The following is a 27,288-nucleotide window of genomic DNA, read 5'->3' as shown; positions in this document are numbered from 1 at the left end:
TTTTTTGGGATGCTTTTACCATTTTAAAAGCTAGTAAAGAGAAATGTTCAGTTTGCAAAAGGTAATGTTGCAGAACCATAATGGAAGGAAACAAGTAACCTGGAAACACCTCTAAATTTAATGAAACCCCAAATGAGAAGCAACATGCATGATCATTAACGTTTAAATATGTGAAAAACGCAGCCCTATGCATTTTATTCATTCAAGAAACCGATACATATAGGAGAGGGAGAGAGCTTCCCATATCAAATCGTATCTATCGCAATAAAAAAATGCAAGATAAAACTCGAAATAATAATCTAATATCCCTAAGATAATACAACAATAAAAAACTAATTGAAAGAATATTAGAGTGAAATCTTGCGGCTGCTGCACTAAGGTAGAAGAGTAAATTAGGGTTAAGTGGGCTTGAGACTTAGGCCCGCTTCCAACAAAATAGTCTTCAGGCTTATCAATACTATTTATGTACACATACACCCTCACACTACAAATTCCCAAAAAAAAAAAACCCATCGCAATTGGATTTAAAACAAGAAGGCTGCGTTAGGAGCTCCACAAGGCCTCGCAGTATTAGAGTCTTGCGTATCGTGCATTCGATACTTCTCCTCATTGCATTCCATGAATTTGTTCAACTTCAATACACGTCATTAGCAGTATTCCCCACTATTCCTCTAAGATTCCGCTACTAGAATTTCTAACAATGACACTGCACATGTCCTATCCATTTGAGATAAATTGTGAGAAACTGCTCGCACCAATCGTGTAAAATCCTGTCTTGGGAAAGATACCTTCAATCCTTGAGGATACATACATACCTATACATATATAATAAAATTCTCATATCTTCAATGATCATTTCCTCGGTGTAACTATGCACACAGTGAGCATCATATCCCAGTAGATAAATGAAAAAAAAAAATGAAGAACTGAGTAACAATGGAGGATACACTATCTGTGAATTGATAAATTACTCGAATTACCAGTTTACTTGACAAGAAGAAAACTCACTAGCGGTGTTTGGCATCTTTTTTGTAACATCTTATCCAAACATTTACAAACATCAGTAGAATGCAATCAAACTCACCAGCCTTCTATACAAATCATTTTCCATTCTCTGCTCCGCTCATATTGCCTTGTGATATGCAAACAGCAACAATCAACACATTCATATTTGTATACAAGACTTTCAAAATTCTCGGAGACCATCATTGAAAGTAATATTCTAAGGATTACAAGGTAAGTTATAATCTCCTCTTAATGCTTCATTGAGGACCCTCTTGATTGTATTCTGAATATAATAAATTAATCATAGTTGAACAGATCTCTAACTAAATTGAGCTTTCTACCTCAAAGATTGCTCTAAACCAGCATTCTAAGAAATATTGGCATTACACAGCAAGCACATAAATTAAATGAAGTAACATTGCCCTTCAAACTTCTCTGACTGCAGGAAAATGAAGAAATAGATTAGCAGAGTGGCAATATGGCTGCCATATTGACTGAGACAATCCAATCTCCAAGCCATATTATCCCAGCAGTTGAGAGATGAATAAGAGTTAAGAGTCATTTTTGACCCAGAAGTATTTGCGAATGAGTTGTAGGTATCTAGAAGTTTTTTTGGGCTCAATATCACCCCAGAGGTTTTTTTTTTTTTTTGACTCAATATCACCTCGGAAGTATTACAAAAGAAGCAATGCTCCCCTGTCATTAAAAAATATTAGCGGTCACTATTAGTTTTTCAATAGTTAATATTATTTTTTCAATGGTTAGAGCAACATTGTTCATTTTTAATGCTACTAAAAGAAACCTTGAATGCCGACAGCTCCTTCACGAATACTTCCAAGGCCAAAATGACCCTTAACCCTATGATTAAAAGCTGCTATTCCTTAAGACAAAATGAGTGTATCTGAACATAACTTTTTGTCACTGTGGTGTAACATATGATCAACAGCAGGATTATATAGTACGGGAAAAAGTTGACATACCAGAAAAAATCAAACCGTAAGACATAGTATAATGTTTAAAGTAAACCTTAAAACTTACAACAGTAGGGGAATCAATGGCAAGACTGCTAACCCGCCTATGTGTTAGTTTCCAGGAGCGGACTTTATTTTTGCTAAGTAGGGGTTTTCTTGCTGGTTAACCTTGCTCTGCTTGTTGGTGATTTTGATCTCTGCTGTGAACTCTTATCATCTCTATGTCTACCATGCATTTGCTCTCTTCTTGAAACTTCTTTTGGGGTTCTTTTCATGGTTTTAAGTTGAATTCGTCCAACTGAACTTTCCCTTCGAGAATTCCTCGAAGGTTTCTTGACATCTAAGTTCACTCTCTGGACTATTCCAGCTCTATAATTGGCGGAGTTTTTACGACTTACCCTATGAGACTGCTCTTCATCATCATTATCGACATCATCAGTGTCACTAGCCTCTTCAACTTTGGCATTGGAGGACTCACATATCTCTTCTTTGTGTTCCTCCCCCCTGTTCGACACAAGCTCTGCTTTCCCGTCAACCTTTTTGCCTTTCGATTCTTGTTGGGTGCTCTTGCCTTGGACCTTAGCTGCATCGCTATCTTCCACAGTGGTATTTACGAGGTGAACATACTGACTTCTCAAAGTCATCAATGGATGACGCTCAATCAGAAAGCCCCTCTTGTAACCCTCTCTCAAAACCACAGTGTAGGTTCCAATTTTATGTGACAGATAGAATATACCCGGGTGTTGAAGCAGCGCTCTCTTAAATCTTGATCTGAGACCCAGGTACTCTCCAAGAAGCAGTAAATTTTCTTTTTCTGACTTCTTTGGAACTAAAATATGAAGAATTTCATGCAAAACAGAGACGACCCACTTGTCAGACTCGTCACTCTTAGGCAAAAGATAAGACGCATTTTCATACGGAGATATATACGGCAACTTCTGCCAGTCATCCAACCACTTCTTATACTTCTTATCCATCTCAAAACCAGCAGTGAATTGCAGAGGGAACGCTATTGGCTTTCTCTCTGCATTATTCATTTCCCCATTCATAAACTTCTTCTCCATAACCGAAGTTGCCAGTTCATTGCTCCAACAAACCAGCTCCAAAGCCTGCTTATTCTCCGAACCAAATGCGTGGTCTTTTCTACCGACAACCCGAAAATAATCAGGAAACTCAGGGATTATACTATGTATATAGTCCTGTGGAAGACCCACATCCCATTTCAAGTGTTCAATGATTGTTAATGGGATTTTATGGATTCTTGATATCATCAACAACTTCAAAAGCCTATCCGCAACCTGTTGCTTATAACTATCACTCTGATACATCAACTGCTCTTCAGCATCGAGAGTGAGAACTTCAGAAGTAAGTCGGATATGAGGGTGAATCCCAATTCCACCAGGAAGAAATTCCTCAAAAAATGAAGGATATTGTCGGATAAAATCGATGGGGCGATAAGGGATTTTGAGGCGCTCCCTGTTCTCAACTATAACCGAGATGGGAATAGACTTCGAAGGCTCCCCCTTGATGAAGTTTTTGAGATTGACCAATGGCAGGAGGTTCTTCTCCTTCTCGACGGCATGGTCCAGACCCCGATCCCGCACCAATTTGATGGAGCCACTACCATCCACCAAGTTTCTTAGCTGGTTCAGATGGTGACAGTGTTTGGATAAGGAGTGTTCTTTCAGAATAGACTTGGACTGCGACGAGAGAAAGACGAACCACATTTCACGCAACAATGGCGACTTCCAGTTTCCGCTCACACGCAAGGAACACCGAAGTCCGCTGCAGCCTGAAGGAGGTTTTGGCTTTAGATTTAGGGTTTTAGGATCACCGTTCAATCTTCGCCTGCTTCAATTACACGTCAACTTTTTTTTTTTTTCCCCAAACCGTTGTACTTTAATTTGATGGGTAGTTTACTGTTACTCTACATTTTTTTTTATCTGAATAAAATTTGAAAAATCAGTGACAATGCAATTTATAATTATATGTGTAATGATTGTGGATCACGATTCTCAAATTGTTTTTCCATCATGGAACCAAAGCTCTAGTTAAAAATTTTCATCGAATCAAGGACTAGGGATGAAAAAAAAAAAGAAGAAGTAATTTTATGTTATATAACACAAGAAAAAAATTTGGTATAATTACTACTACTTTCGGTCTTTAATATAAGACCCGGTTTAATTTTATTTTGGTCCTACATATAAGACTCTAATCTGCTTTATCTCTCATATTTAATTATTTTTTCTAAGATAGTCCTTCTAATAATAATAGTTCTAACCAATATAATGAGAATATTTTAGAAATACAACACCTATTTATAATAAATAATTAACTTAACTTATTTCTTTAATATATTCAAATTAGTTAACTAGCTTTTATATTTAGGACCGGAGGTAGTATAAAATTATGATTAAAGATTATAATTATTAGAAAATCCAAATGATGACCGAATAATATGTAATAACAAGCCTTAATATATAAAAGTGTTGAGATATTTAAATATCCTGAAAATATAGATGAAGAAACATCCAGCATTTAAAATTCTTTGAGCTCTTATACTATTAAGTTTGACTATTAAATTACCTAGTTTTACTTAATTTTAATGATCAAATTTAACAAGGAATTGATGATAAGAAATAAAACTTCTCAAATATACGAGAGTCAAACACCTTTCAGATATTGGGTGTTCATTTATAAATAATTTCAAGTTATTTAAGGATTTTAACCCTATATAAAATGATAGTTTTTAAGTTGTCATCAAAAATTTTTAGCAATCATTTTTTTAATTGACAACTCATAACAATTCCCCTAAAAAATTTTGTCTGATCAAATATAAAAATATTTATTTCAAGCTCATGCAAAACGGAGAGATGAGGGTACGAACCTAAGATCACTTTACTTATCACCAATTCGGAAAGGAGATAATCTACGACCTGTAATGTAAAGCACCCTTATTCACGAGTAATACGATGTTACCTCTCTTCTCAGTTATCAAGTGAATAATAATAATAATAATAATAATAATAATAATAATAATAATACTCCTTCAGTCCTTAATATAAGACCCAATTCTTGAGTTGGTTTTGGTCCTAAATATAAGACACTTTCTCATATTTATCAATTTTCTCTAAATTACCCCTATGAATACTCCATCAACCATAATCAAGTAAAAGAGGGAGATGGGGTATTAAGGAAGATGATTATGGTGTTTTAGGAAAAATGTGTCACTTTTCTTATAATTAACTAATTTACCTAACTTCATTAATCTAATCAAATTAGTTAAATGGATCTTATATTAAGAATTGGAGAAGTAATAATAATAATAAAAGGTTCCCTCTTTCATGTCTATTCAAAAGTAGATTGATGTAGGTGACAAATCCTATCATTGAAGTTTCTCCCACTAATTTATATATACTCTTGTTGTCTGTTATAAGATATTTTTAATTAAATTATATCTTATTCTTAATATAAGAATTAGTTGACTAATTTAAATAAATTAAAAAAACTAGTTAAATTGGTTATTTGTAATAAATAAATATTATCTTTCATAAAATATCCTTGCTAATCAAGTGTATTGACTAAAATTATCATTATTACAAGGACTACTTTAAATAAATAAATAAATATGAGAGATAAAATAGATTAGAATCTCATAATTAAATGAGTTCTTATATTAAAGATCAAAATTAGTACATATAAATTTGGACCCAAAAAAAAGTTAGTATATATAAATAGTTATATAATTAATTTTTTTAAACAGGTAGCTCAATATTTCATGTATACATTTATTGATTAACAAAATGAAAATGCCACTCACAATTTATGAGGGCCTATAAATAAAATAAAAGGATGATAGTAATATCACATATATATATATGGGGGGAGAGAGTTTAATTTTAAAAAGAATCTATCTTTGTTTCTTAGATTTATTTCATGGAAAATTTATAGTGAATTGATGTAAATAACAAAGCCTATACTAACAATTTCTCAATTGAGGTGGTAAGTGGTCTTATCTCCGTAAAAAAGAGAATACAAATTCAAATCTTGAAAAATATATTTGTTGGGAAGACAAAAACATTTGCACTCTATGCTTAAGCCTTTGATTAAAAAAAAAAAACAAAGCCTATTGCCACGAAAAATTTATCAAACCCTGTTACTATTTGGACTCGTCCCTTACTTTGATGTAATTAAGGTTGCTCACAGAACGAGACGGGACCAGGACAGGACAGGCCTGTTTAGATCCCATCCTGGTGAACAGGGACGGGACGTGATTTTGTTCCATGTCCAGTTCCGTCCTACTTTTGTCCCGGTCCTGTCGGGACGGGGATAGAATCAAAACAGGAATCGGATGTCTCGTTTCCTTCTTTTTTTCAAAAAAAAAATAATTTTTTGTATAAATCTTTTTATGTTATAATGTTTATTTTTCATTGGGCTTCTAAAAATAAAAATATTATAAAAAAAGTATGTAGAAATCTCAATTATATAGTATAAAAATGTGTAAAAACAATATTGTAAAAAAAAATTGTAAAAGAAACACTATATAATGACTTTATGAATTATTTTATTGAGAAAGAAGATTTTGTTGAGATAATATCGTAATTTAAGAGCTGAAAATCACTATAAAAATAATAATAATTATTAATAAGTGAATTAAATAATCTAATAATAATTATTAATAAATAATTAAAAAAAATACTCCGAGACAAGATGGGATGGCCCCATCCTGTATCTCGTCCTGGTTGCTGTCCTATCATGTCCCGTCCTATCTCGTAGTTCTCATGTCCTGGAATTTTAATCATCTCTCTTATTTTGTGATTAAAACTAGTAAAAATAAAATGATAAAGCCAAGACCAGTGCTTTTGGTATTTTTTTTTAATGGATTTGTCTCTTTTTATAAAGTTTTTTTTGAGTTTATCTGAACATTTAATACATTGTTAGCTATTTTACCCCTAATAAATTTCATATATTACATTTTCTCTCTATTTATCTCATTATTACTCTCTTACATTTAGTATGGATTTGGAAAAGAACTTACATTTGTTACATATTATTAATTTTAACTGTTTTCTTAAAAAGCGTAATTTGACAAAAAAAATTCTTATAATTAGGGATGAAGTAGTACGTAGCTAATGAGATTCTGTCATATGAATTGGTTTAACAGATCACCACTTAACACCAGAACCCACTGTTAAACTGACGTTATGAGTGAAAAAAAATTAGGGAAAGGCGCGGACATTTTTATTTTGAGCGGAGACTTTAGAAAATACTACCTTCGCTTCTTAATATAAGACCTTGTTTGACTTTTGTTTTGATCGTAATTATAAGACCTCAATCTATTTTGTTTCTCATATTTATGCATTCTTTTCTAAAATAGTCCCTCTAATAATAATAGTTCCAATAAATAAACTTGAGTAGCAAGGATATTTTGGGAAAGACAACACCTATTTATTATAAATAACTAATTTAACTTATTTTTTTATTCTCTTCAAATTAATCAACTAGTTCTTATAATTAGGATAGGAGGTATTACATCACATTAGAAAATTCTATTCTCTCGTGGATGTTTCTTTGCTTGCTTGCTCAAAGTCCACAGCACTATTATACACACAGGTTTGAGATTAAGTGGTTATCCGTTGCTGGTTAAAAAAAAAAAAAAAGAGTGGTTATCTGTTAAACTAATTGATTGATGTACCGTAATTGGCTACCTATACCTAACGGATCTAATTATTATTATTTATTGCTGGAATTGACTTAATTAACTTCACCTAGGTTTTGTGCGAAGCAAAAATATAATTAAATACAAATTAGGGGAAATTGCAAAAAAAGACCTTGGAATTGCAAAAACGCAGATAGGGACCCTTGACAACTTCACTATGGGTTTTGACAAGAATAATATGCCCTGAAGTTGTCAAAACCCATAGTGAAGTTGTCAAGGGTCCCTATCTGCGTTTTTGCAATTCCAAGGTCTTTTTTGCAATTTTCCCTACAAATTATTATTAATTAATTTTAGTTAAAAGACACATGGAGAAAAAATAATTAATTACTACATCTGTGCATGAATTTTTAGTTAAAAGACACATGGAGAAAAATAATTTAACTACTACATCTGTGCATGAATATTTAGTCATAATATAATAAAGCTGTGATGAGCAGAAAAAAGGTCCCGCCAAGGTGGGGCACACCATGAAGGTGTGGGGCCAGCAGACGAATGCTGAACGGAGAGAAGCCAGTCCCAAAGCGACCATAAGGTCGCCTCCACCATATTACCACCACCACCAACTGCGCCTCAAAACCTCAACGAATCCCACTTGCTCTCGCTCTCTGTCTCTCTCTGTCTCTCTGATCGACGCAACTGGGGAATCTCAGCTCAACCCGCTCCCGCGCGCACAAGAGATCCGCCATGGCTGCTGCTTCATCCGGGAATTCCATTTCTACGTCTTCCTCTGCTTTCTCTCACAAACCGTTGGAATTCTCCCCCGATTCCCCCCAGAAAATCTCTCTCACCCCTGATCAGGTCAAGCACTGCTCCGAAGCGCTGACCATCCTCACGAAGAAGCTTCAGACGCCGTACAGTATCGGTCAAGAGTTTGCTCACTTGCAGGTACTTTGGTAGTTCTCCCCGTGTCTGGTTTCTTTGGGTGCTTACGTGTGGACTGGGGCACGGTTAATGACTCTTCAAATGTTGTTGATCGGGTTATGAGTATGCCTTATTTCTTGGGAAATTTGTGCCAGTTTAAGAATTACTGGAATGCTCAGTGATGTTTGGTTTTTTCATTTCTTTTAATGGCAAAAAACCCAAGGGCGTACTTTGTAGGAGTCGAAAATTGTTTTTTCTCGAGAAAAAAGAAGAGAAATGACTCATCTTAAAACCTTCAAACGCTTACTCTCTCCGTCTCTCGCAGCTTTGTAATGGTATTAGTGTTAATTTGGATGTTTGCCTTTGTCATATCTTGTAATGGCAACAATAAAAGAAATTAGTCATCTTGAAAGGTCGGGACTTGCGAAGTCTTGCTTGTTGTAACAACTCTCGGTGGTTATAGCTATCCTCATATTGTGCGATGACATGAACAGAATGGGATGATGGACTACTAAACGAAATTCTCATTGAAAATTTGGCCAAGTTATACAATTCAGTTCCATTATTTGTTTTTAACTCTAGGCTTGCCTGCCTTACTTTTTTGGTTATTGCTGAATGTTTGATTTCAGGCCAATAGGATAACACCGAGTGAGATGAGGAGAAGATGCACTGTTGCTCTAAATGACGTAAATGTGAGCAAAAATCGGTATACAGATGTCCTACCATGTAAATATGACTTTCTTATTTCTCCCTAAGGAAGGTTATCTGAATAATATATTTGAGAGTAAATGCACTGCATCTGATATTCTGTTAGAACGAGAGCATCTGTGTTTGGAGAGTTATATATTGACTTAGTTGTTTATTTTTTCCTCATTTCAGTTGACAATAACAGAATTGTTCTTGAATCAAGTTCAGATTATAGACCTGCAGCCAAGGGATACATCAATGCAAGCTTTGTCTCGGTATGGTTATTATTATGAGTATTTGATATTGTTTGGAAACACTATTACGAGGGGACCTCAGTATATTATTTCTTAGTTTGAAAAAGTCTGAGTTCCTCAACTGCAGACCTCTTCCTCTGGAAGTGTTTCTCAGTTTATAGCTACACAAGGTCCCCTACCACATACTTATGAGGATTTCTGGGAAATGGTGATACAATACCGTTGCCCTGCTGTTGTGATGCTCACTAGACTTGTCGACAATTATAAGGTACTTGACTGTGTAGGCTTCTAGGTAATTTTTGTTGTGGCAAGTGATGTTAAATTGATTGTTTGGTGGTTTTCAAATGTGCTTGTGGTTTGGCTTTTGTTATCCAGATCTATTTGAATTCTCTCACTTTCCATGTCTATATTCGTTTTATTTTCTGACTGTAAAGATTGACATGAAGTGCTTTTGCTAGCCAAGCACAGTTAAAGTTCAAGTAGGAGATGCTATAGCTATCTTCTCCACTTTAGTGGCAAAATCCTTTTTTTTTTTTTTGGAACTATTTGATTCCACTGTGCTAATGTAAAATACAACAGGGGCAAGCTAGCTCACAAAATTTTTGGATATTATGAGGAAGGAGTCTGCCGTAGCTTTTTTTCCTTATCATATATAGAATTAGTGACCTTTGTCGTTTACTGTGAGGAGATCACCTTTATTACAGGTTTCTCTGTCCAATTTTGCACCAAACTGCACAATCATAATGTTACTTGTGATATTAGAAACAGCTTAATTTATGCCCAAATTAAGTTCCTTGTTTGATTCCATAACCAAAAGCAGAATGTTTTTTTCTTCTCTCTCTCTCTCTCTCTCTGTGTGTGTGGGGTCAGAAGCTATAATGATGTATGATAAAACATTCTCGTGCAGCGATTATACTCATTTTGGCTTGAGCTGCTGCATCAGTTTTTTCAATTCTTCTTCTTTCTGAAGCTTGAAGATATTATGAAACAAGCAATCCATGTCTTTCATGGTTCTACCCCCTTTTTTATATCATTGTGTTGTAGTTATACCAGTAAATTAGACTTGCTTTTCATGAGCTGTTTTCCTCTCTCAAGCTATTTTCCTCTCTATTTTTGAGCTGTATATTGTAGATGGTAAAATGTGGAGATTATTTTCAAGCTGAAGATGGACCTAGAGAGTTAGGCAATATCTCTATTATGGGCAAATGGATGAAAACTACTGAAACATCACTGGAACTGCGCCATTTGGAGGTGCAGCATAGAGAGGTGAGATGTCTTGGAATGTAAATGTTTAATGGCGTGTCTCCAGTAGTTTGTTATTTATTTATTTATTTACTAATTATTCTGTTTATTAGTATTTTAGCTCTTAAAATTATCTTTATCAAGTCAGATTTGTTTTATTTATTTTATTTTATCCTTCAAGGGATTTAGATAGATTTAATCTAGATTATTATCCTAGTTAGGAGGCAGGCTTGTTAGCTCAATTATGTCTATATAAACACTATGCAATCATGAATAGAATTCAAGGAATTGAGAGAATTCTTAGACTCAACCAATTTCAACGGTAAACATTGTGAATTTGTATTAGCATGTTTGATATGCCTCTTACTCCATATTTTGTAGGTTAGTTTGTGTGATTAATGTAATATCATTTTGTAACTAAGAGTATTCTATGGCTTGGCTTGTAACTCTCTCCTATAAATGGGACGTCTCATGTAGGTCAGGATTCACTTGCTGTGTTTCATTCAAGAGTTTTTCTTATTTCTGTATACTCTAAGATGGCTTCTTTTTTTTTTTTACATTTTATAAACTATGTCTGAATAGAATGACAATCTCTCTCTCTCTCTCTCTCTCTTTTGGGGTACTGTTTGGTTCTCCCTTTATGGAATAATGTCATTTCCCACTATCTCAGAGGTTTTACTTATATCATCTTCTCATATTACGGTGCCCTTGATTTCTTTTTTCAATAGAGCAAGATGAATTCTTGTTTTTTTTCCCCCAATGGTTTGTGTTTAAGTTCGATTTGGTCAATCAATGCCTCTGTTTTTGGTATGTTTTGCTGTGAGACTTGTATGATTTGCTTAAACAGTAAAATAACTGAAAAGCTATTATTCACTTTTCATGTATGAGCTAATTTATGGGTCTTATTTTGGTACCATATTTTTGGCTTTTATATTATCAATTTGTTTCTATAAAGGCTACCAAATGCAGCATATTACCGAAATATGCACTTCCATAGTTCCATGAGCTCAAGTAGCAGGCATGACAACCCACCTATCACTGCTATATGTTTTCCTTCTAATAGCCTTCTTCCCCTGGGTATGTGGCTCTAGGGGAAAATCCCATAACACTTATCTGCTAGAATATGTCAAATCAATGTGTTTGGACACACAGTTACTAAGATCTAGACCCTCTTTGATCCTTACCTTGCTTATTCACTTGATTTTATCTGTTGAAACACAATTATTGCATTGTGGTTAACTTTTTTCATTAATTTTTCTTCTTGCAGGAAGAAGAGCCGCCCTTGCCTGTTTTGCATATTCAGTATCCTGAATGGCCTGATCATGGAGTTCCCAAAGATACTTATGCTGTGCGTGAAATTTTGAAAAGATTGTACCATATACCACCAAACCTTGGCCCAATAGTGGTGCACTGCAGGTTAGCTCATCACTTATATTTATTGTAATAATGATAATAAGTCATATGCTTATTTGTCTGAGAAACCTCTGATTTCAGTGCAGGTATTGGCAGGACTGGAACATACTGTGCAATTCACAACACAATTCAGAGAATCCTTGCTGGTGATATGTCTGCCTTGGATCTTGGTAATACCATAGCTGTCTTCAGGTCACAGCGTATTGGAATGGTTCAGACACAGGTAGCTGGCATTGCCACCTTAAATTAGGTCAATTATGAACATAATGATTGAGAATAGAAAAGCATTGGTTTCTTTGAATCAAATAATAATCAAGTTCTTTTCCCAAACTCAGTAGATGGTCAAGCAATTTTTAAATCTAACAACAAGCATTATGTTCAATCAGATCGTTGATAGTAATGCAATTTTTGTCAAGACATTAGGCTAGACTGTTCATTGAAGATTCACTAGTCTGTGCCAGATTATAACTCTCAAAATGTACAATAAAACGGGTGAATATAACCTCCAAAACCACTAGAAAGATATATTAAGTACAGACTAAATACTTGCTAATATATGCAATACTCTAGGTTTCAATTCTTGGTTCTAGTCTATTTCTCTAGAACTAAATAGGCGTATAAAAACCATTTTAAGCAAAACTATAGGTTTCAATTTTTGGTTCTAGAATTGATTGAGGCCTAGTACTTGCCTGATCATGTTAATGGTGATCTAGATGGATATGCTAATTTTAAATAGGCATCTTCTGTGTCTACATGTAACTGCAAATTAGCTTTTCCATAATAATTTCTAATATTTTATTTATTCTGTCAGTATATGTTTACCTAATAAAATCCATCTTCAGCTCATATAAAGTAGCAAGCATTGTTAGCATAATAAGATACAAAGTGAAACTGTTTTGATGAAATATTATGAATATAATTATCTGGGACGTTCCGATTATTGTTTCGCCTTTGAATAGCAAGCATTTTTGTAAAGTACTTGGGCTGTTATGCTATTTATCTAAATGTTTACTGTTGGGAGGTACAGAGCTATTTTTGTTCATTCTTTATTGTTGATCAACAGTTTATGACTGAATTAGTGTGTAAATTCAGTGAGTAATGCAATGGACATAATTTAATAGCAAGATGAGGTCAAGAGTCAATTGCAAACACTAATGTGATTCTTAACAAGATTGTACACAAATTATTATGTTAAATTTCAAACACTAATGTGACATTCCCATTTATCCTCTACTTTCTATATGCTTTGTTTTCCAACTTTCTTTTTCTTTTCCTACATTATATCAGGATCAGTACTTTTTCTGCTATAAAGCTATCTTAGAGGAACTGGAAGACCTTGTTTCTCATCAGCAATGAGGACGGTACGTTCTTTACTTCTGTTCACCCCTGTTTTTCCAAGATTCTGTAGTCCGCACTGTTCTGGCCTTGAAAGTCCTTTATTCCAATGATTTCTTTTTCCAAGTTTTCTTCATCCATAGTTTCGTACTGTCTTTGTTGGTTCAAGCTGTTCGCCTGGTAGCTTTATAAACTGGGAAAATCATTATGACGCCTTGAGGAATAAATATAATTATCAAAAAGTCCCAATAACAAGCAAGAGTCATGGTCCTGCTGTCATTTCCTATACTGGAACTTGTCCTTACATGTTGCTTAATTTTTGTGGGACTTTTTGATGATTAAGGAAGGAACCTCATGGTGATTCTTCCCCATAAATTGACATTTACCTTTGATGTTTGATGTAAATAAGTGAACCATCACGAGAAGTGAGATTTGCTTGCTTCATTTTGAACTACTGCTTACCTTGGCATTCCTCTTTTGGTATGGCAATACTAATGTACTTGCCTCCAGCTGATTTGAATTAGGAGAGCTTGTGAATTTCACTTAATTCTTATCATTCCTGAACTTTCAGGTGCAGTTGTAGGCATGGCAACCTACCATGGGCATCCTTCTGAAACCCATGAGGGAATAGAATGGCTCTTAAAGACGATAATTTGGACCCTGTTTTCTTATTTCTGTCTCCTCCCCTTTTTCCTCTTTCTCCTTTCCCCATGTTGGAAGGTGAACTTCTTAGGCCTTTTAGTGCATGAAGCTAATAAAAAGCATCTTATCTTATTCACTTACCCTGGAGTTCCGGACGCAGAATATCTGATGTTGATGAGAAGATGATCAATTATAGCCATCTGTCTTCCCTTCTTTTATTACGTATACTGTCGCATGTTATTCTTGTGGGGGATATTTGGGAGTTGTGGAAGATAATGTGATGAATTCAAAGAAAATGGAAGGGACAGACTTTCTCCTTCTACAAATCAAAGTTGCTTTTGATGGTCTAAACATTTAAAGTTGAGTCAAATAAGAATGCTGATAAAACTAGTAAGAATTAGTTGTTCTTGCAGAAACTTGCAAGGAGTACGATTATGCGGGCAGCATCCTAGTATTTTTCCTTTTACTAATTTCTGAATAACAATAATGGCCTAACTGTGTCACCTTATGCATTGATAGAAATGAAGGATGGTCCAAATAATTCGCGATGGAGACGAGGGATCTAACCTTTTGGGCCTATTTTACTAGGCCTGGGGATTGATGGGTTGGGTAGGACCTGGTTTCGATGGGGCGGACTGAACAAAGTTTTTTTCTCTCTCTCGATAAAAATTAGACTGAGCCTAGCAGAATGAATTACTCCTCCGGTCCTTAATATAGGATCCAATTCTTGAGTTGGTTTTGATCCTAAATATAAGACTCATTTCTCATATTTATCAACTTTCTCTAAATTACCCTTGTGGATACTTTCTCAACCATAATCAAGTAGAAGAGGGAGAGAGGGTATTAAGGAAGATGATTATGGTGTTTTAGGAAAAATGTGTCACTTTTCTTATAATTAACTAACTTACCTAACTTCTTTAATCTAATCAAATTAGTTAAATGGGTCTTATATTAAGGACTGGAAGAGTAATATTTATATTTTTATCAGGAGGATTGTCACATTTAGCATCTAATAGTGTTTTGAATATGATTGTTTCTAATATAAGAGTGCTCATGTGTAGCTAAAAAAAAAAAAAGCTAGAGTACGGGACCATGTATTTGACGGTTTGACCTGTGTGTCTCTCAACTTATATGTGCGCGCGTAAAATTAACTAACAAATGGTCTTTAGTAACTTTATCCAACTGAGTTTTGGTGCAACTCAACTTGAAAAAATTAATTTGGAAGTACTTCCAGCCTTTTTCGAATTTTGAATTAAGTACTTATCTTTTTTTTTCTTCCTTTTTTTAATTGTATCCTTTAACTTTCTTCAGTTATATAAGTTAATCCCAACTAAAAGGGTTGAAATTTACCGTTAGAAAGCATGGATAACGAGTCTGAAACATTACTCTCCTTCTTTCACCTTCCACCATAGCCGTCTCAAACAAAGCCCTGCACTTGGAAAAAAAAAAAAAAATTAACAAGAGAAAGTGTGGAATAAATTGGTGAGTGCAGCCTCTTCGAATAAATATGAAATATGAGCTCTGAAATTTTTTTAAATTATTATCATCTTTTCTGGATGTGATGCTTAGCGACATTTTCTGTGAAGACAAATGCAGAAGTTTCAATTTGGTTTCTTCTAATCTAGTCAACCGAATTCGGTTCTTCGTCTTGTCGGTGTTGCTTCCTCCCTGCTCCTCGTTCTCTATCAGCCATGGCAGAGGACAAAGGGGGTTGTGTTGGATAACCAAGCAATAATGGTGGGGGTTATGAGAAGGTTGAAGGGAGTAAACCTCGGACTAGCAAAATTTGAGACAGTGAAAACCTTCATCTAGCATAGAGGCGGTGTCCATTTTAAATCCACCTGTCTCCAATCTCTGCATTATCCTTATTCTCTCGCTTGTTTCCTTCTCTGCAATAGCTCTGTTTTGCTATCACTAAAACAGGTTAGCTTGGTTGGAGACATCTACGGTGGGAGAGAAAGGAGACAAGGGTTTAGGCCCATTATTATAACAGCAAATGCTAACGTCGTTAGCTATTACCTGAGGACTAATAGATGTAATGGCGCAAAACTAAAGGACCGAATGAAAACCCAAAAAAATTCCAAGGGTCGTTCAGAATTCAGAGAATTGAAAGGACTTCAAATTAATTTTTTCCCAACTTTCCTTGTCTGTAATCTTATCTGCAAATTAGTCCTTTGTACCCCCTCAAAGTCTTATTATAAGCAATAAGTAATTAATCTATGAATAATAAATAATTAGTTAAAAATAATAAATACATTAAAAATATACTTTTGTTTTCAAATATATCTTTATAATAAATAAATAAAAAGATGAAAGAAAATGTGTGGAGAAATGTGATAAGAAAAAATAATTAATAGCAACATTAAAAAGAAATACATTAAATATTGAGACAAATGCAAATTGAAATTTATAAAATGAAAGGTACTCATTTCCAAATTTAAAACTCATAAATAAATAAGACAGAGAAAGTATCTTAATAATATTTTGTGCAGACTATTTTCTTTTTGTACAATTTAACTTTTTTTTGGTACAAAGAAATGCCTTGCACAATGAAAATTGCTATTTTTCCTTTTGGATCTCGTCTTGAAACCTTAACATATGTCCAAAATCTCCCAAAAGTATTATGTTTTATCGGCTTCACATTCTTGTCATGAACATTGGAATTCACCCATATCCTTAGCATTTTGATGCCGATACTCTATACCTCACTATTCCCATCACGAAAAGACCTATATTAGAAGAAATTTTATGGTATATTTGGTCTCTTTTAGCCAACTACACCTATGCCATAGTTTTCTCAGTTTTTTTTATATACCACCATCTGTGTGACTTAAAAAACCAAAATTCTCACCTTGTCACCTTCTTTGAGATGCTTGCTTCTCTTTCCTACTGAAAAGGAAAACTCTACAATATTTTTGATAAAAACTTTTTTGTTTGTTTACTTTTTACAAGTATTATGACAAAGACACTGATGAAAATCTTTATACAGAAAACAATTTGAATCTCTAGATTACTTTCTCCTTGTGGCCAAAAGATGAAAAGTTACTAATAGAGAAACTTGAAAAAAAAAAACATTAACTGCACTTAATGAGCCAGACATAAGAGAAGATTCTGCATGTCTTTCTCTTGGACTTTTTTCTTCAAAGTCCTCCTACTTGGCCACAAAGGGCTAGTTCTTTGACTCTTGAAGTATTTTAGAGGAATTTCATCATCGGCGCTGTTATATCTTCAATTCCAACAAATAACTTTCTAAAAAAACGATCTCAGGATCCCTATCAAGGAGATTCATAGATCCAACTCACTCAGCCTGAAGGACTCCATCTCTCTCAACTAAGTCTCCAGTCACAGACTCCATTTTTTGCAGGAGAATCCCAAGATCTTAACCAAGATAATGATGATAAGACCCTACTTACAAAGTTTGAAATACCAACTTACAAGGAGCCATAGGCCACCTTCACACTACACAATAGGGATCTATGATTCTAATGTTGACAACTGTGACCTAGAAGATGTCATGAATCTATCCCCAAGTGATGAAACTATATGTGAAAGCTTGCGATAAGCATAATTAGCAAGGAATCTGTTTTGTGTCACATCAAAAGATAAGGAGAATTCGCCAGGAATCTACTTTATGTCATATGTCTATTTTAACTTTATTAAATGAGTGTTTGTCTTATTGTAATAATTGAAGTGTGTTTGTTTTGTTGTAATGATTAAAGGCATCTTTGTCTTTATGTCAAGTTGTAATAATGGTGTTTAGAATATTTGCTTTTAGATTTCATCATGTTATGACCCAGAGTCTCTATATAAACCACACTTTGCCAATAATTAGGTGCAAAAAGATTTTTAATAACTTTCTTGTATAATGTCAGTGTGCTTTCCTCATGAATTCTCTCTAAATTCCTCTCTTTTTCTGAAAGCCTTACTTATAATACTTTTATTCTATCATTAAAAATTTTGAATATGCTCTGCACTTACTTCTTTAAGAGAATCCTGTGCATTAGAAATAGAATTTGACCACAATCTATTAATGTGTGTTTGGTAATAGCTTTTTTAGTTATTTTAGATCTGATATTAAAAAATGAGAGTCTTAACATGACCAGTTGAGAAGTTGAAAATGAGTGATTTTACTTGGATTAAAAGTTTGAATAGTTAGCTCAGTTTGTATCGCTAACACCTCTTAATTTTTAAAAAAATTAAAACGATGGTTGGGACCAAAATCAACGAATCACCACCAAAGGAACATATATAACACGTGGGAAACATCAGTGACAGGGCGTTGATTATTACAACGATCTCATTAGCCGGAATGACCGATCCAAATGCTTGCACGTGACGAGTGCTGATTGGTGAGCAAAGAAAGTGGGACCCAATGCAGTTGCCGGAAAATAAAAATATGAAATGCAGAAAAGGGACGACCGAAAACCACACCGCCAAAAAGGGGCCTCCGCCATCAACTTTGTCTCACCACCACAGTCAACTCCCATCCACTCCCTTCTCTCGCTCTGTTTTTGCTAAACGCCGAGTCTGAATCCACTTTCGCGCCCACAAGAGATCTGCCATGGCTGCTTCTGTTTCAACTTCTTCCTCTGCTTTTTCTCACAAACCGTGGGATCCCTCCTCCGATTCTCCCCCGAGAATTTCTCTCACCCCTCATCAGGTCAGGGACTGTACTGAAGCGCTGGGCAGCTTTAGGGAGAGAACGCCGGAGATGATCGATCAAGAGTTCGCCCACTTGGAGGTAGTTTGGTACTTCCTACAGTGTGTCTGTTTGGTTTCACGTTGGAACGTGCCGCTAGTTGAAGCCAGAACACCCTTTAGAAAGTTTATGGGAAAATGGGGGACGCGCAATGATGACTCTTCAAATATTGCTGGGGGTCGTCATTTATTGTTGCTGTTATGATTTGTTCTTTGGGAAATTTGTGCGAGTTTATTAATTACTGGAATGCTCTGTGGTGTTGGACATTTTCATATCTTTTAATGACGGGCAGCCTATTCGCCTATTTTGTAGGAGTTGAATTTTTTTTCCCTCCTCTTTTACTCTCACAATAAACTATGCAATGTTCATACTAAAAGAAGAAGGAAAAGAAATTATTCATCTTAAAAGCTTCGACCATCGTACGAGATTTGTCAAGAGTTTACTCGCAGTTTTGTTATGTGGATTGCCCATTCCTTTAGTATTTGTTTGCATGTTTGCTATTGTCATATCTTATAAGAGCAACTGGACAAGCTATACAATTCACTTCCATAATTGGTTTCTAAATCCAAGCTTGCTTCTCTTGCAATTTTGTTTTCGTTCCCCCTGAATGTTTGATTTCAGGCCAATGTGATAACACTGAGTGAGCTGAGGAGAAGATGCACCGTAGCTCTAAATGACGTAAATCTGAACAAAAATCGGTATCCGGAGAATGTCCTGCCATGTAAATATGACACTCAATGTTTTCTCCCTACTGAATGTTATAATGTATTTGAGAGTAAATGCAGTGCATCTGATATTTCTGTTCAACCAGAACATGTGTTCTTTAAGAATTTTATTGATTTATTTATTGAGAGTAAATGTTTATTTGTTCCTTATTTCAGTTGACGATAACAGGGTCGTTCTGGAATCATGTACAGATGATAGACCCATGGCCATGGGATATATCAATGCAAGCTTTCTCTCGGTATAGATAGTAGTATGAGTATTTGGTATTGTCTGGGAACAGTATAATTACAAGGAGATATATTGCCATATTGGTATTCTGTTCTTAGTTTTATGCCTTGTGAGTTCCTTTTATGCAGACCTCTTCAGCTGAGAGTGTTTCTCAGTTTATAGCTACACAAGGTCCATTGCCACATACTTGTGAGGATTTCTGGGAAATGGTAATCCAGTGCCGCTGCCCCGTCATTGTGAATCTCACTGCGCTTGTTGAACATAACAAGGTACTACACAAGTGATATCTTTTAATATTTTTTTGCCTCCCTCTCAAGAAGCTCCACCCTTTGCGGGAGCAATGGTTTCCTCCTCCTCGGATGTTTTTAGGAGTCCCTCGTACTAATTGTAACTATGTGTCTTAATTTAGGCCCTTGTGCTCACGTTTGCTCACCGAAAAGCCTAACACAAACAATATAGACACACACACATAATGCTAATAGTTAATTAAATTAAATAAGAAAATATATTCGGTGACAGAAAAAACTCAAAGAAAATACGTATATGTTTTGTTAATTTATTGAAATATTTATATCAACTAATATTAAATCTTTATTAATAAAAAAGGTGAAGTTTAATATCTACATAATGCATGTTAGCTTTTTTTAAAAAAAAAAAATTGGTGAAATATCGATATCATCGCATGAAAATAATTTTTTTGTTATTTAATTTGGATATAGTGTTAATTAAGATTTTTTAAACAATATTGTTCTTTAGATTTTATATTATATGTCTTGGTTTGAATTTTGTAAAATTTGAAGATCTATCATAATCCTTTATTGAAAATTATCTATATGCAGTGATATGTAAAAGAAATTGAAAATCTTAAATTGAAATTTTTTTTTTATTTTAAGAATTTTATATTTTCATTTAATTATGTATATTGATATATTAAAAATTAAATTATTTCAAAAATTATTTATGACAAATATTAAAAAAAATAATTTCGAACTGTTTATATATTGATTTACCAAAATTCTCACCTCTGTTCCAGAACATCTCTCATTCTAAATCCGTCCCTGGTTTTTAAATATGCTTGTAATTTGGCTTTTGCTGCCCAACTCTATTTATTGTCGTATCATTTAGTGCATCCTCTGCAAAGAGATTGCAGAGATTATCCTCATTTTGGCTTTTGAAATGTGGTGTTGCATCCATTATCTCATTCTTTAAGCAAAGTTATTAAAGGATAGTGTGATTATTAATGTTTCCCAGCTATGTAATCTATTTGCTTTAAAGAGTGGTCCTGGCTCCTGCACTATGTTTCTTTTTGTTTTTGGTAAGTTATTACAATTCCAAATTTTGTGCATTTAGTCTTTACCAAGATGTCCATTAAAAATGCAATCGCCTGCTCTTTCGTTTAGTCCTTCTCAAGCTTAAAGATATTATTGCTAAAGCAATTCCGTGCTTGCTTTGGTTGATTTTTTTCCCCAAACATCATTATATTGTTTTACTTGTAAATTAGACTTGCTTTTTCATGAGCTATTTTTCTTTCTCTTCATAAACTGCAGATTGTAAAATGCCACGATTATTTTCAAGCTGAGGGTGGACCTTTAAAGTTTGGTAATATCTCTGTTGTTTGTGAATGGATGAAGACTATTGAATACTCATTGGTATTGCGCCATTTGAAGGTGCATAGAAAGGTGAGACATGTTGGAATGTAATTATGCTCATTACATTGTGAGTGTCTATTAGCTTGGCCCTTATCCCTTATCCTGTAGGTTACTATTATAGTATAATCAATAGGACATATTTGGTAACTGAGCATTCAATGGCTTGCATTGCAACTTTCTCCTATAAATATGAAGCCCTAGTTTAGGCTAGATTTGACTTACTACATTTCATCGACGGGTATTCTTTCCTTATTTCTCTGTACTTATAACATATTTAATATTTTTAAATTTTGTATATATAGTGTAAAAATTTATCCAGTCTTTGTTGAATGGATTGAGTGGCAAATTTGTTCATCTTTTATCTTTGGGGTGGGAGAGATTATTTGCTGAAGAGTGAAGAAATCTCCGTCTCCTTTCCCTGAAAGTTCAAAAATGTTATCCGATGCTAAAACCTTGCTATATCGTTTTACTTGTCCGGGCATCTCAGAGGCCTTGCATATATTATTACCCCAATTTATGGTGTCCTTGATTTCTTTTTGGCACAGTCCACGTTGGCACATTCCCTTTTGAGTTCCAATTGATTGGGTCAATCACTTTTCAATATAACAAGATGCATTGTTCCTTTTGTCCCTACGGTTTAATGTTTAGGACAAATTTGGTCAATCAGTGCCTCTGCTTTCCATCTGTTTTGCTGTTAGACTTCTACACTTCGCTCAAATAACAATTGAAAACGTATTATTTGTTATTCATATATGAACCAGTTTAGTGGATTCATTTTATTACTATGTTATTGGTCTCCATAATGTAAACATTTTTCTGTTAATTCTACCTGATGCAATATATCACTGAGATATGAGCTTCCATTGACTCAAGTGAGAAGCACTGATATCAGGCTTGACCTTCTACCCAGGGGCATGTTGCTCTAGGGAAAATTTCCGTAAGATTTACCTGCTACAACCTGACAAATAATGTTTTTGGACACTGAGTTACTAAGATCCAGACCAATTATTGAAACCCTCTTTTAGCCTTTGTTGTCTGTAATCAGCATTGTACTTAATGTCTGTCCTTGTAGTTCATAGCTTGCTCATTGCCACAACTATTTCTTTCTATTTTGTGACAAAATTGTTGCATTGTGGTTTACTTTTATCATTGATTGTTTTTATTGCAGGAAGATCCGCCCTTGTCTGTTTTGCACATTCATTATCCTCAGTGGCCTGACTATGGAGTCCCCAACGATACACATGCTGTGCGCGCAATTTTTAAGAGATTGTACCATTTACCACCAAAACTTGGCCCAATCGTGGTGCACTGCAGGTTAGCTCACACTTATTCATTTATTTTTTGGCTGAAAGCTCGCACCTTTTACTGCAAAATTATAATAAGTCACATGCATATTTGTTTGAGAAATCTATGATTCTCAGTGCAGGTATTGGCAGAACTGGAGCATATTGTGCTGTTCACAATACAATTCAGAGAATCCTTGTAGGGGATAAGTCTGCCTTGGATCTTCGTAATACCATATCTGTCTTCAGGTCGCAGCGATATGGAATGGCTCAGAAACAGGTAGCTGGCATTGTACTTAATATTGTCCATTATGAACCCTTTCTTTTTTTGGTATAAACATAGAGTTTCCCCAAGTCACTCAGGGAAAAAAAAAATGAATCAAAATCTCTATTGGATCGGGAGTGTTAAGGTTAAAGCCTTTTTAATAAGTGCACTTTCCGTGATTCGAACTTGTGTTCTCTTTCTTACAAAGGTGAGACCGCTTGCTATCTCAACCAATAGTTTGTTGGTGTTATGAACCGTATTGATTATGGACGGAATGGCATTTGTTTTGTTGGGTTGCATATCAATTAGGTTCCCATCCTAAACTCAGTAAACGGCCAAGCAATTTTAAAAACCCAAGAACAAACATGACTTTCGATTCCTCAGATGGTTTGATGGTAATGTAGCTAATTTTTGTTGAGGTGTTAGGCTAGACTGTTATTTGAAGATTCATAAGTGAGTATTAGATGAAATGAAAAGGTTCACCTGGTCTCCTTCCTACCTTAAAAGGAGGCTAAATAATTGCTCATTTATACAACTTAACTCTCAGTTTTATCCATACAACCTCGTTGCGAAGCTCAAGCATGCAACTCTGGGATTCCTTCGACTAATTACAGTACTTTATCGGCCTGTTTGGCCTGTAGGATTCTATCACTTCTCACTAGCCAGATGATTCTGCTTTTTGTCCGTTGGTCGGGATCATTAAAAAACCGATGCTATGTTTGATAAGGGAGAATATTAGGTAGGGAAAATGATAGGGGATGATAAAAAGTGAATGAAATGTACGGGAAATGTACGGATACTTTTTGGTGGTGATGATGATGATAAAGTAGATGTTGTTGATTAATGATAGCGAGGGCATATTAGATATTTCTCAAATTAGGCCCATACTTTTTCATCATTCCTGTGTTCATTGTAGCACTTAAATAAAGTGTGTAAATTCCACCAACGATGTGATTGATGTCTAATGAAATGCTAGGATGAATCCAAGAGTCAATTCCAAACACTTGGATTAAAAATGAGAGGAGGGTAGGGGAAGAAAAGTTTTAATAAGCTTGATTTAAAAAACTGAAAAAATGAGGTTAAAAACTTTTAATTAATTTTTATTAGTCTTTTATATTACTTTTCTCTTTATTAAAATTTCAAAACCCCACTTCTTGAATTTTTAAAATAGAACTCGTTAAAATTTTCCTTCCCTTCCCCTCCTTTTCATTTTTCTCATAACAAACAATACCTAATGAGATTCTGAACACGATTGTATACAAAAGTTATTGTGTTAAAATTTCATTTGTGGATTGTTTGCAAATGTCTTAGTCTGAGGATGGGGAGTAACTCTTTTTGGGGCCTGAATTCAAATTCCTACGTTTGATCCAATTTCCAATGTCATATTCTTCACTTTCCACTTGCATTTTTTTTCAACTTCTTGACATCTCATCTTTCTATTTTATTTTTCTGCATCTTGTCAGAGCCAGTACAATTTCTGCTATGAAGCTACTATAGAGGCACTGGATGAGCTTGTCTCTAATCATCAGCAATGAGGAGGGTATGTTCTTTACTTCTGTTCACTTCTATTTTTGCAAAGATTCTGCAGCCTGAACTGTCCTGCTCTTGAAAATCCTTGTCAACAACGGAACCTTTTGTCCATTTTTCTTTATTCATCAGTTCCTTCTGTAGTATCTTTGTTAATTCAAAACTTTCTCCTGGTAGCATGATAAATTGCAGACACATATGTTAACATTTCCTCTTTAATCTGGCAATAATAACGCGCTGCCTGCAGCTAATTTGAATTGGGAAAGTTTGTAAGTTTCACTAAATTCATATTACTCTCAGACTTTCAGGTGCATTTGCAGGCATGGCAAAATTCCCTTGGGCATCCTTTTCATTATAGTAATACTTTAACTTAAGTCTATGGGAGAACAGAATAGCTTTAGGAGCATAATAATTAGAACTACTGTTATTTTATCCCGTGGGGGTTGGGGGAATTTTCTTTCCCTCTTTTCTTTGGCCTTTCCTCTTCTTTCACAATCTTGAACGGCGAACTTGTTAGGCCATTTCAATGCCTGGAGCTAATAAAAGAACCCTATAAAAGTGGTCGTCGATCCCACTTATAACTTGCAGTATTGCCTACCATTTTGATGCAGAATATTTGATGTTGATGACAAGATCATCGTTTGTGGACCTCTCACTTCCCTTCTTCCATTAATTACATCGTCCCAACTTTTTCTTGTGGGGAATGTGTATGAGCTGGAAGAGAAAAGAATCGGAATCGATGTGAAATATAACATATAATGGGGTGAAAAAAGTAAGACTCTTCCCAAGCCTTGAATAATGTGGTTGGCTTCTGACTCTGTCCAATTCCAAGTATTCACTGTAGCACAAGGAATTCAAAGAAAACGGAATAGAAGATAAGGCGGAGACTTCTTGCTCCTCATCCACCATCTTGTGTTAAAAGGATGGACGATGATGAAAGGACTTCCTCGTTGTCATTATATCTGATGTAATCGTTTGATTAAATGAGAATATTTTTAGTTGATACTTAAGTTCATATCCCCAAAAGCGTGCTTGTTGTGAGGCACCTGATAAAAATTAGTATTAAATCTAAAGCGACATTACGTGGAGATACCTTTTTTTTTGGGGGGGGGGGGGACAAAGTTGCTTTCGACGTTGGACTGGGGGGGAATTGATTTGGGCCTTCTCTTCTACCCTCGGTGCTTAAGTCAGTTGGGTAGGGCCTAAATCTGATGGGCCTGATCAAACCATGTTTACATTGCAAAAATGGTGAATGGACCCATAAAAAACTAAATAACTTTCCGTTAAATTACCAACGGGGTTGGATTTAGCAGAAGAAGCTAGTCTTTCACAACGTGATGAATTAAAGTTCAAATCCTCACTGGGATAAGTATTCATATTTGGTGCCTGACAGTATCTCGAATAGGATTCCTTCCAACAAGAGGATATATATGCTTTAGCAAAAAACTTTCCGTTAAATTATTCTTCTCTATAATTTTTCGTATTTATTTACTGATTATATATGGTGCTAGAAAAATTAGATAATTGCATTTTGCTAAAGGAGTAGTGATTTATTTTTAATATATGATTTAACCTATATTTATATAATAAAATATAAACTAAGTAATTTTTTTAATAATAATCATTTGATCATTGGCATTTTTAGCTAACCCGATGTAAGTACATGTTGGATCCTAAACACGGAGCAAAGCTCTTTCAATATGACTTTCTAATGATTTTTCCCTTTTTTGGGCTGGATTGGAGACCCACCTAACTAGGTTGGTCACAAAAAACGGTTTTTAATTTAATTTACATGATTTGAGTATTTAGTTAAAAATATTGAATCCTAATTATTCTCTTAACTGGCTATTTTGCTGGAAGTAATCATCAATATTATCAAATAGAAATATTTATTTTTCTTAAAGTCCAAAGTCAAAATGACTTCAATAATTCGGCACAAAAATATCTCAATAACAATATAAATATTTAACTTAATTTCGTTGATCAGAATATTAGACGGCTAAAGGGGCTTTTTTACTTGGATACTATAAACAGTACAAAATATTACCGAAATGCTACAGGGTAAAAAGTATTTCCCGAAATACTTCACTGGAAGTCGTTCTCCCCGAGAACGACTTTAAATTTCTGAAAAAGTCGTTCACGCCAAGAACGACTTTAGGGATGTGACATCGACTTTAGTTTTGTCCTCATTCAAAAAGTGTTCCAGCGTGCCTTCCTCTAATATTTTCATACTATAGCTTGGTCAAATCAACCTATACCAGCGTGCCTTCCTCTAATATTTCCATACTGTAGCTTGGTCGAATCAACATGTAAGATTTGCCATGTGTAGTCTGATTCTCTTAGCTCGTGAAGGCATAGTGTAAAACTGAAACTTGAAGTGATGGAAGAAGAAAAAGGGTCTATGGGAGTAATAAGTGCATGGTTCATATAATTGTTGCATGGTCTATATAATTGTTCCATGCTCCGATTTTTTTTTCGGTGGTTGCTTTCTTTCCTTAGTCCATTCTTCCTCTTTCATAGATATTGGCCATTTCTTCTTCTTTCTTAGCTTTTCCCTTCCTCTTCCACTCATATATTGGTGGGGTGTGCTGTATTGTGGTGTACTGCATTTTATTCTAGCTTGAAGGTTGATTATTGATATGATTAAGGTGCATTCTCTTACTTAATTTCTTTTTAATATTTATAGCAAAGTTATTATATTTAGTCATGAATTTTTTGCCACATTGAGTTTGTTATTAAAGATGAAGACATGTTGCTAATTTTCTTATAATAAAGAATAGAG

General features: G+C 34.7%; 3 protein-coding genes across 8 annotated transcripts; 2 read left to right on the top strand and 1 right to left on the bottom strand.

Moving 5' to 3' along the window:
* Window positions 1-243: 243 nt before the first annotated feature.
* On the bottom strand, window positions 244-3,776 carry LOC114760720 (protein WHAT'S THIS FACTOR 9, mitochondrial). The gene is made up of 2 exons (XM_028950010.1): window positions 2,044-3,776; window positions 244-1,701 (listed from the first exon to the last, which is right to left on the bottom strand). The coding sequence occupies exon 1, from the start codon at window positions 3,701-3,703 to the stop codon at window positions 2,117-2,119; it is 1,587 nt and encodes a 528-aa protein (XP_028805843.1). The 5' UTR covers window positions 3,704-3,776; the 3' UTR covers window positions 244-1,701; window positions 2,044-2,116.
* Window positions 732-25,594, top strand: LOC114760722 (protein-tyrosine-phosphatase PTP1). Of its 4 annotated transcripts, XM_028950016.1 has the most exons (10): window positions 732-737; window positions 18,819-18,870; window positions 19,450-19,549; window positions 19,710-19,792; window positions 19,911-20,051; window positions 21,330-21,461; window positions 22,600-22,745; window positions 22,853-22,994; window positions 24,443-24,519; window positions 25,118-25,594. In XM_028950016.1, exons 2-9 carry the CDS (start codon window positions 18,841-18,843, stop codon window positions 24,512-24,514), a joined length of 846 nt encoding a protein of 281 aa, XP_028805849.1. In that variant the 5' UTR covers window positions 732-737; window positions 18,819-18,840; the 3' UTR covers window positions 24,515-24,519; window positions 25,118-25,594. The 4 variants fall into 4 exon arrangements, 3 of the variants coding, with proteins under 3 accessions (XP_028805849.1, XP_028805847.1, XP_028805848.1); XM_028950014.1 differs by lacking the exon at window positions 732-737 and having other exon boundaries at window positions 18,594-18,870; XM_028950015.1 differs by lacking the exons at window positions 732-737; window positions 25,118-25,594 and adding an exon at window positions 24,807-25,087 and having other exon boundaries at window positions 18,594-18,870.
* On the top strand, window positions 8,327-14,482 carry LOC114760721 (protein-tyrosine-phosphatase PTP1). 3 transcript variants are annotated; one of them, XM_028950012.1, is made up of 9 exons: window positions 8,327-8,580; window positions 9,186-9,282; window positions 9,436-9,518; window positions 9,625-9,765; window positions 10,629-10,763; window positions 12,007-12,155; window positions 12,234-12,375; window positions 13,440-13,513; window positions 14,059-14,482. In XM_028950012.1, the coding sequence occupies exons 1-8, from the start codon at window positions 8,380-8,382 to the stop codon at window positions 13,506-13,508; spliced, it is 1,017 nt and encodes a 338-aa protein (XP_028805845.1). In that variant the 5' UTR covers window positions 8,327-8,379; the 3' UTR covers window positions 13,509-13,513; window positions 14,059-14,482. The 3 variants fall into 3 exon arrangements, 2 of the variants coding, with proteins under 2 accessions (XP_028805845.1, XP_028805846.1); XM_028950013.1 differs by having other exon boundaries at window positions 13,440-13,516; window positions 14,063-14,482; XR_003742079.1 differs by lacking the exon at window positions 14,059-14,482 and having other exon boundaries at window positions 12,239-12,375.
* Window positions 25,595-27,288: the final 1,694 nt, after the last annotated feature.

This window comes from Neltuma alba, unplaced genomic scaffold (genome assembly GCF_004799145.2).
Source record: "Neltuma alba isolate B1F8T4 unplaced genomic scaffold, ASM479914v2 tig00011013_pilon, whole genome shotgun sequence".
In the NCBI taxonomy this organism is placed as follows: domain Eukaryota; kingdom Viridiplantae; phylum Streptophyta; class Magnoliopsida; order Fabales; family Fabaceae; genus Neltuma; species Neltuma alba.
The sequence above is the reverse complement of the archived record's forward strand: the minus strand, read 5'-3'. Positions and strand labels throughout refer to the sequence as shown.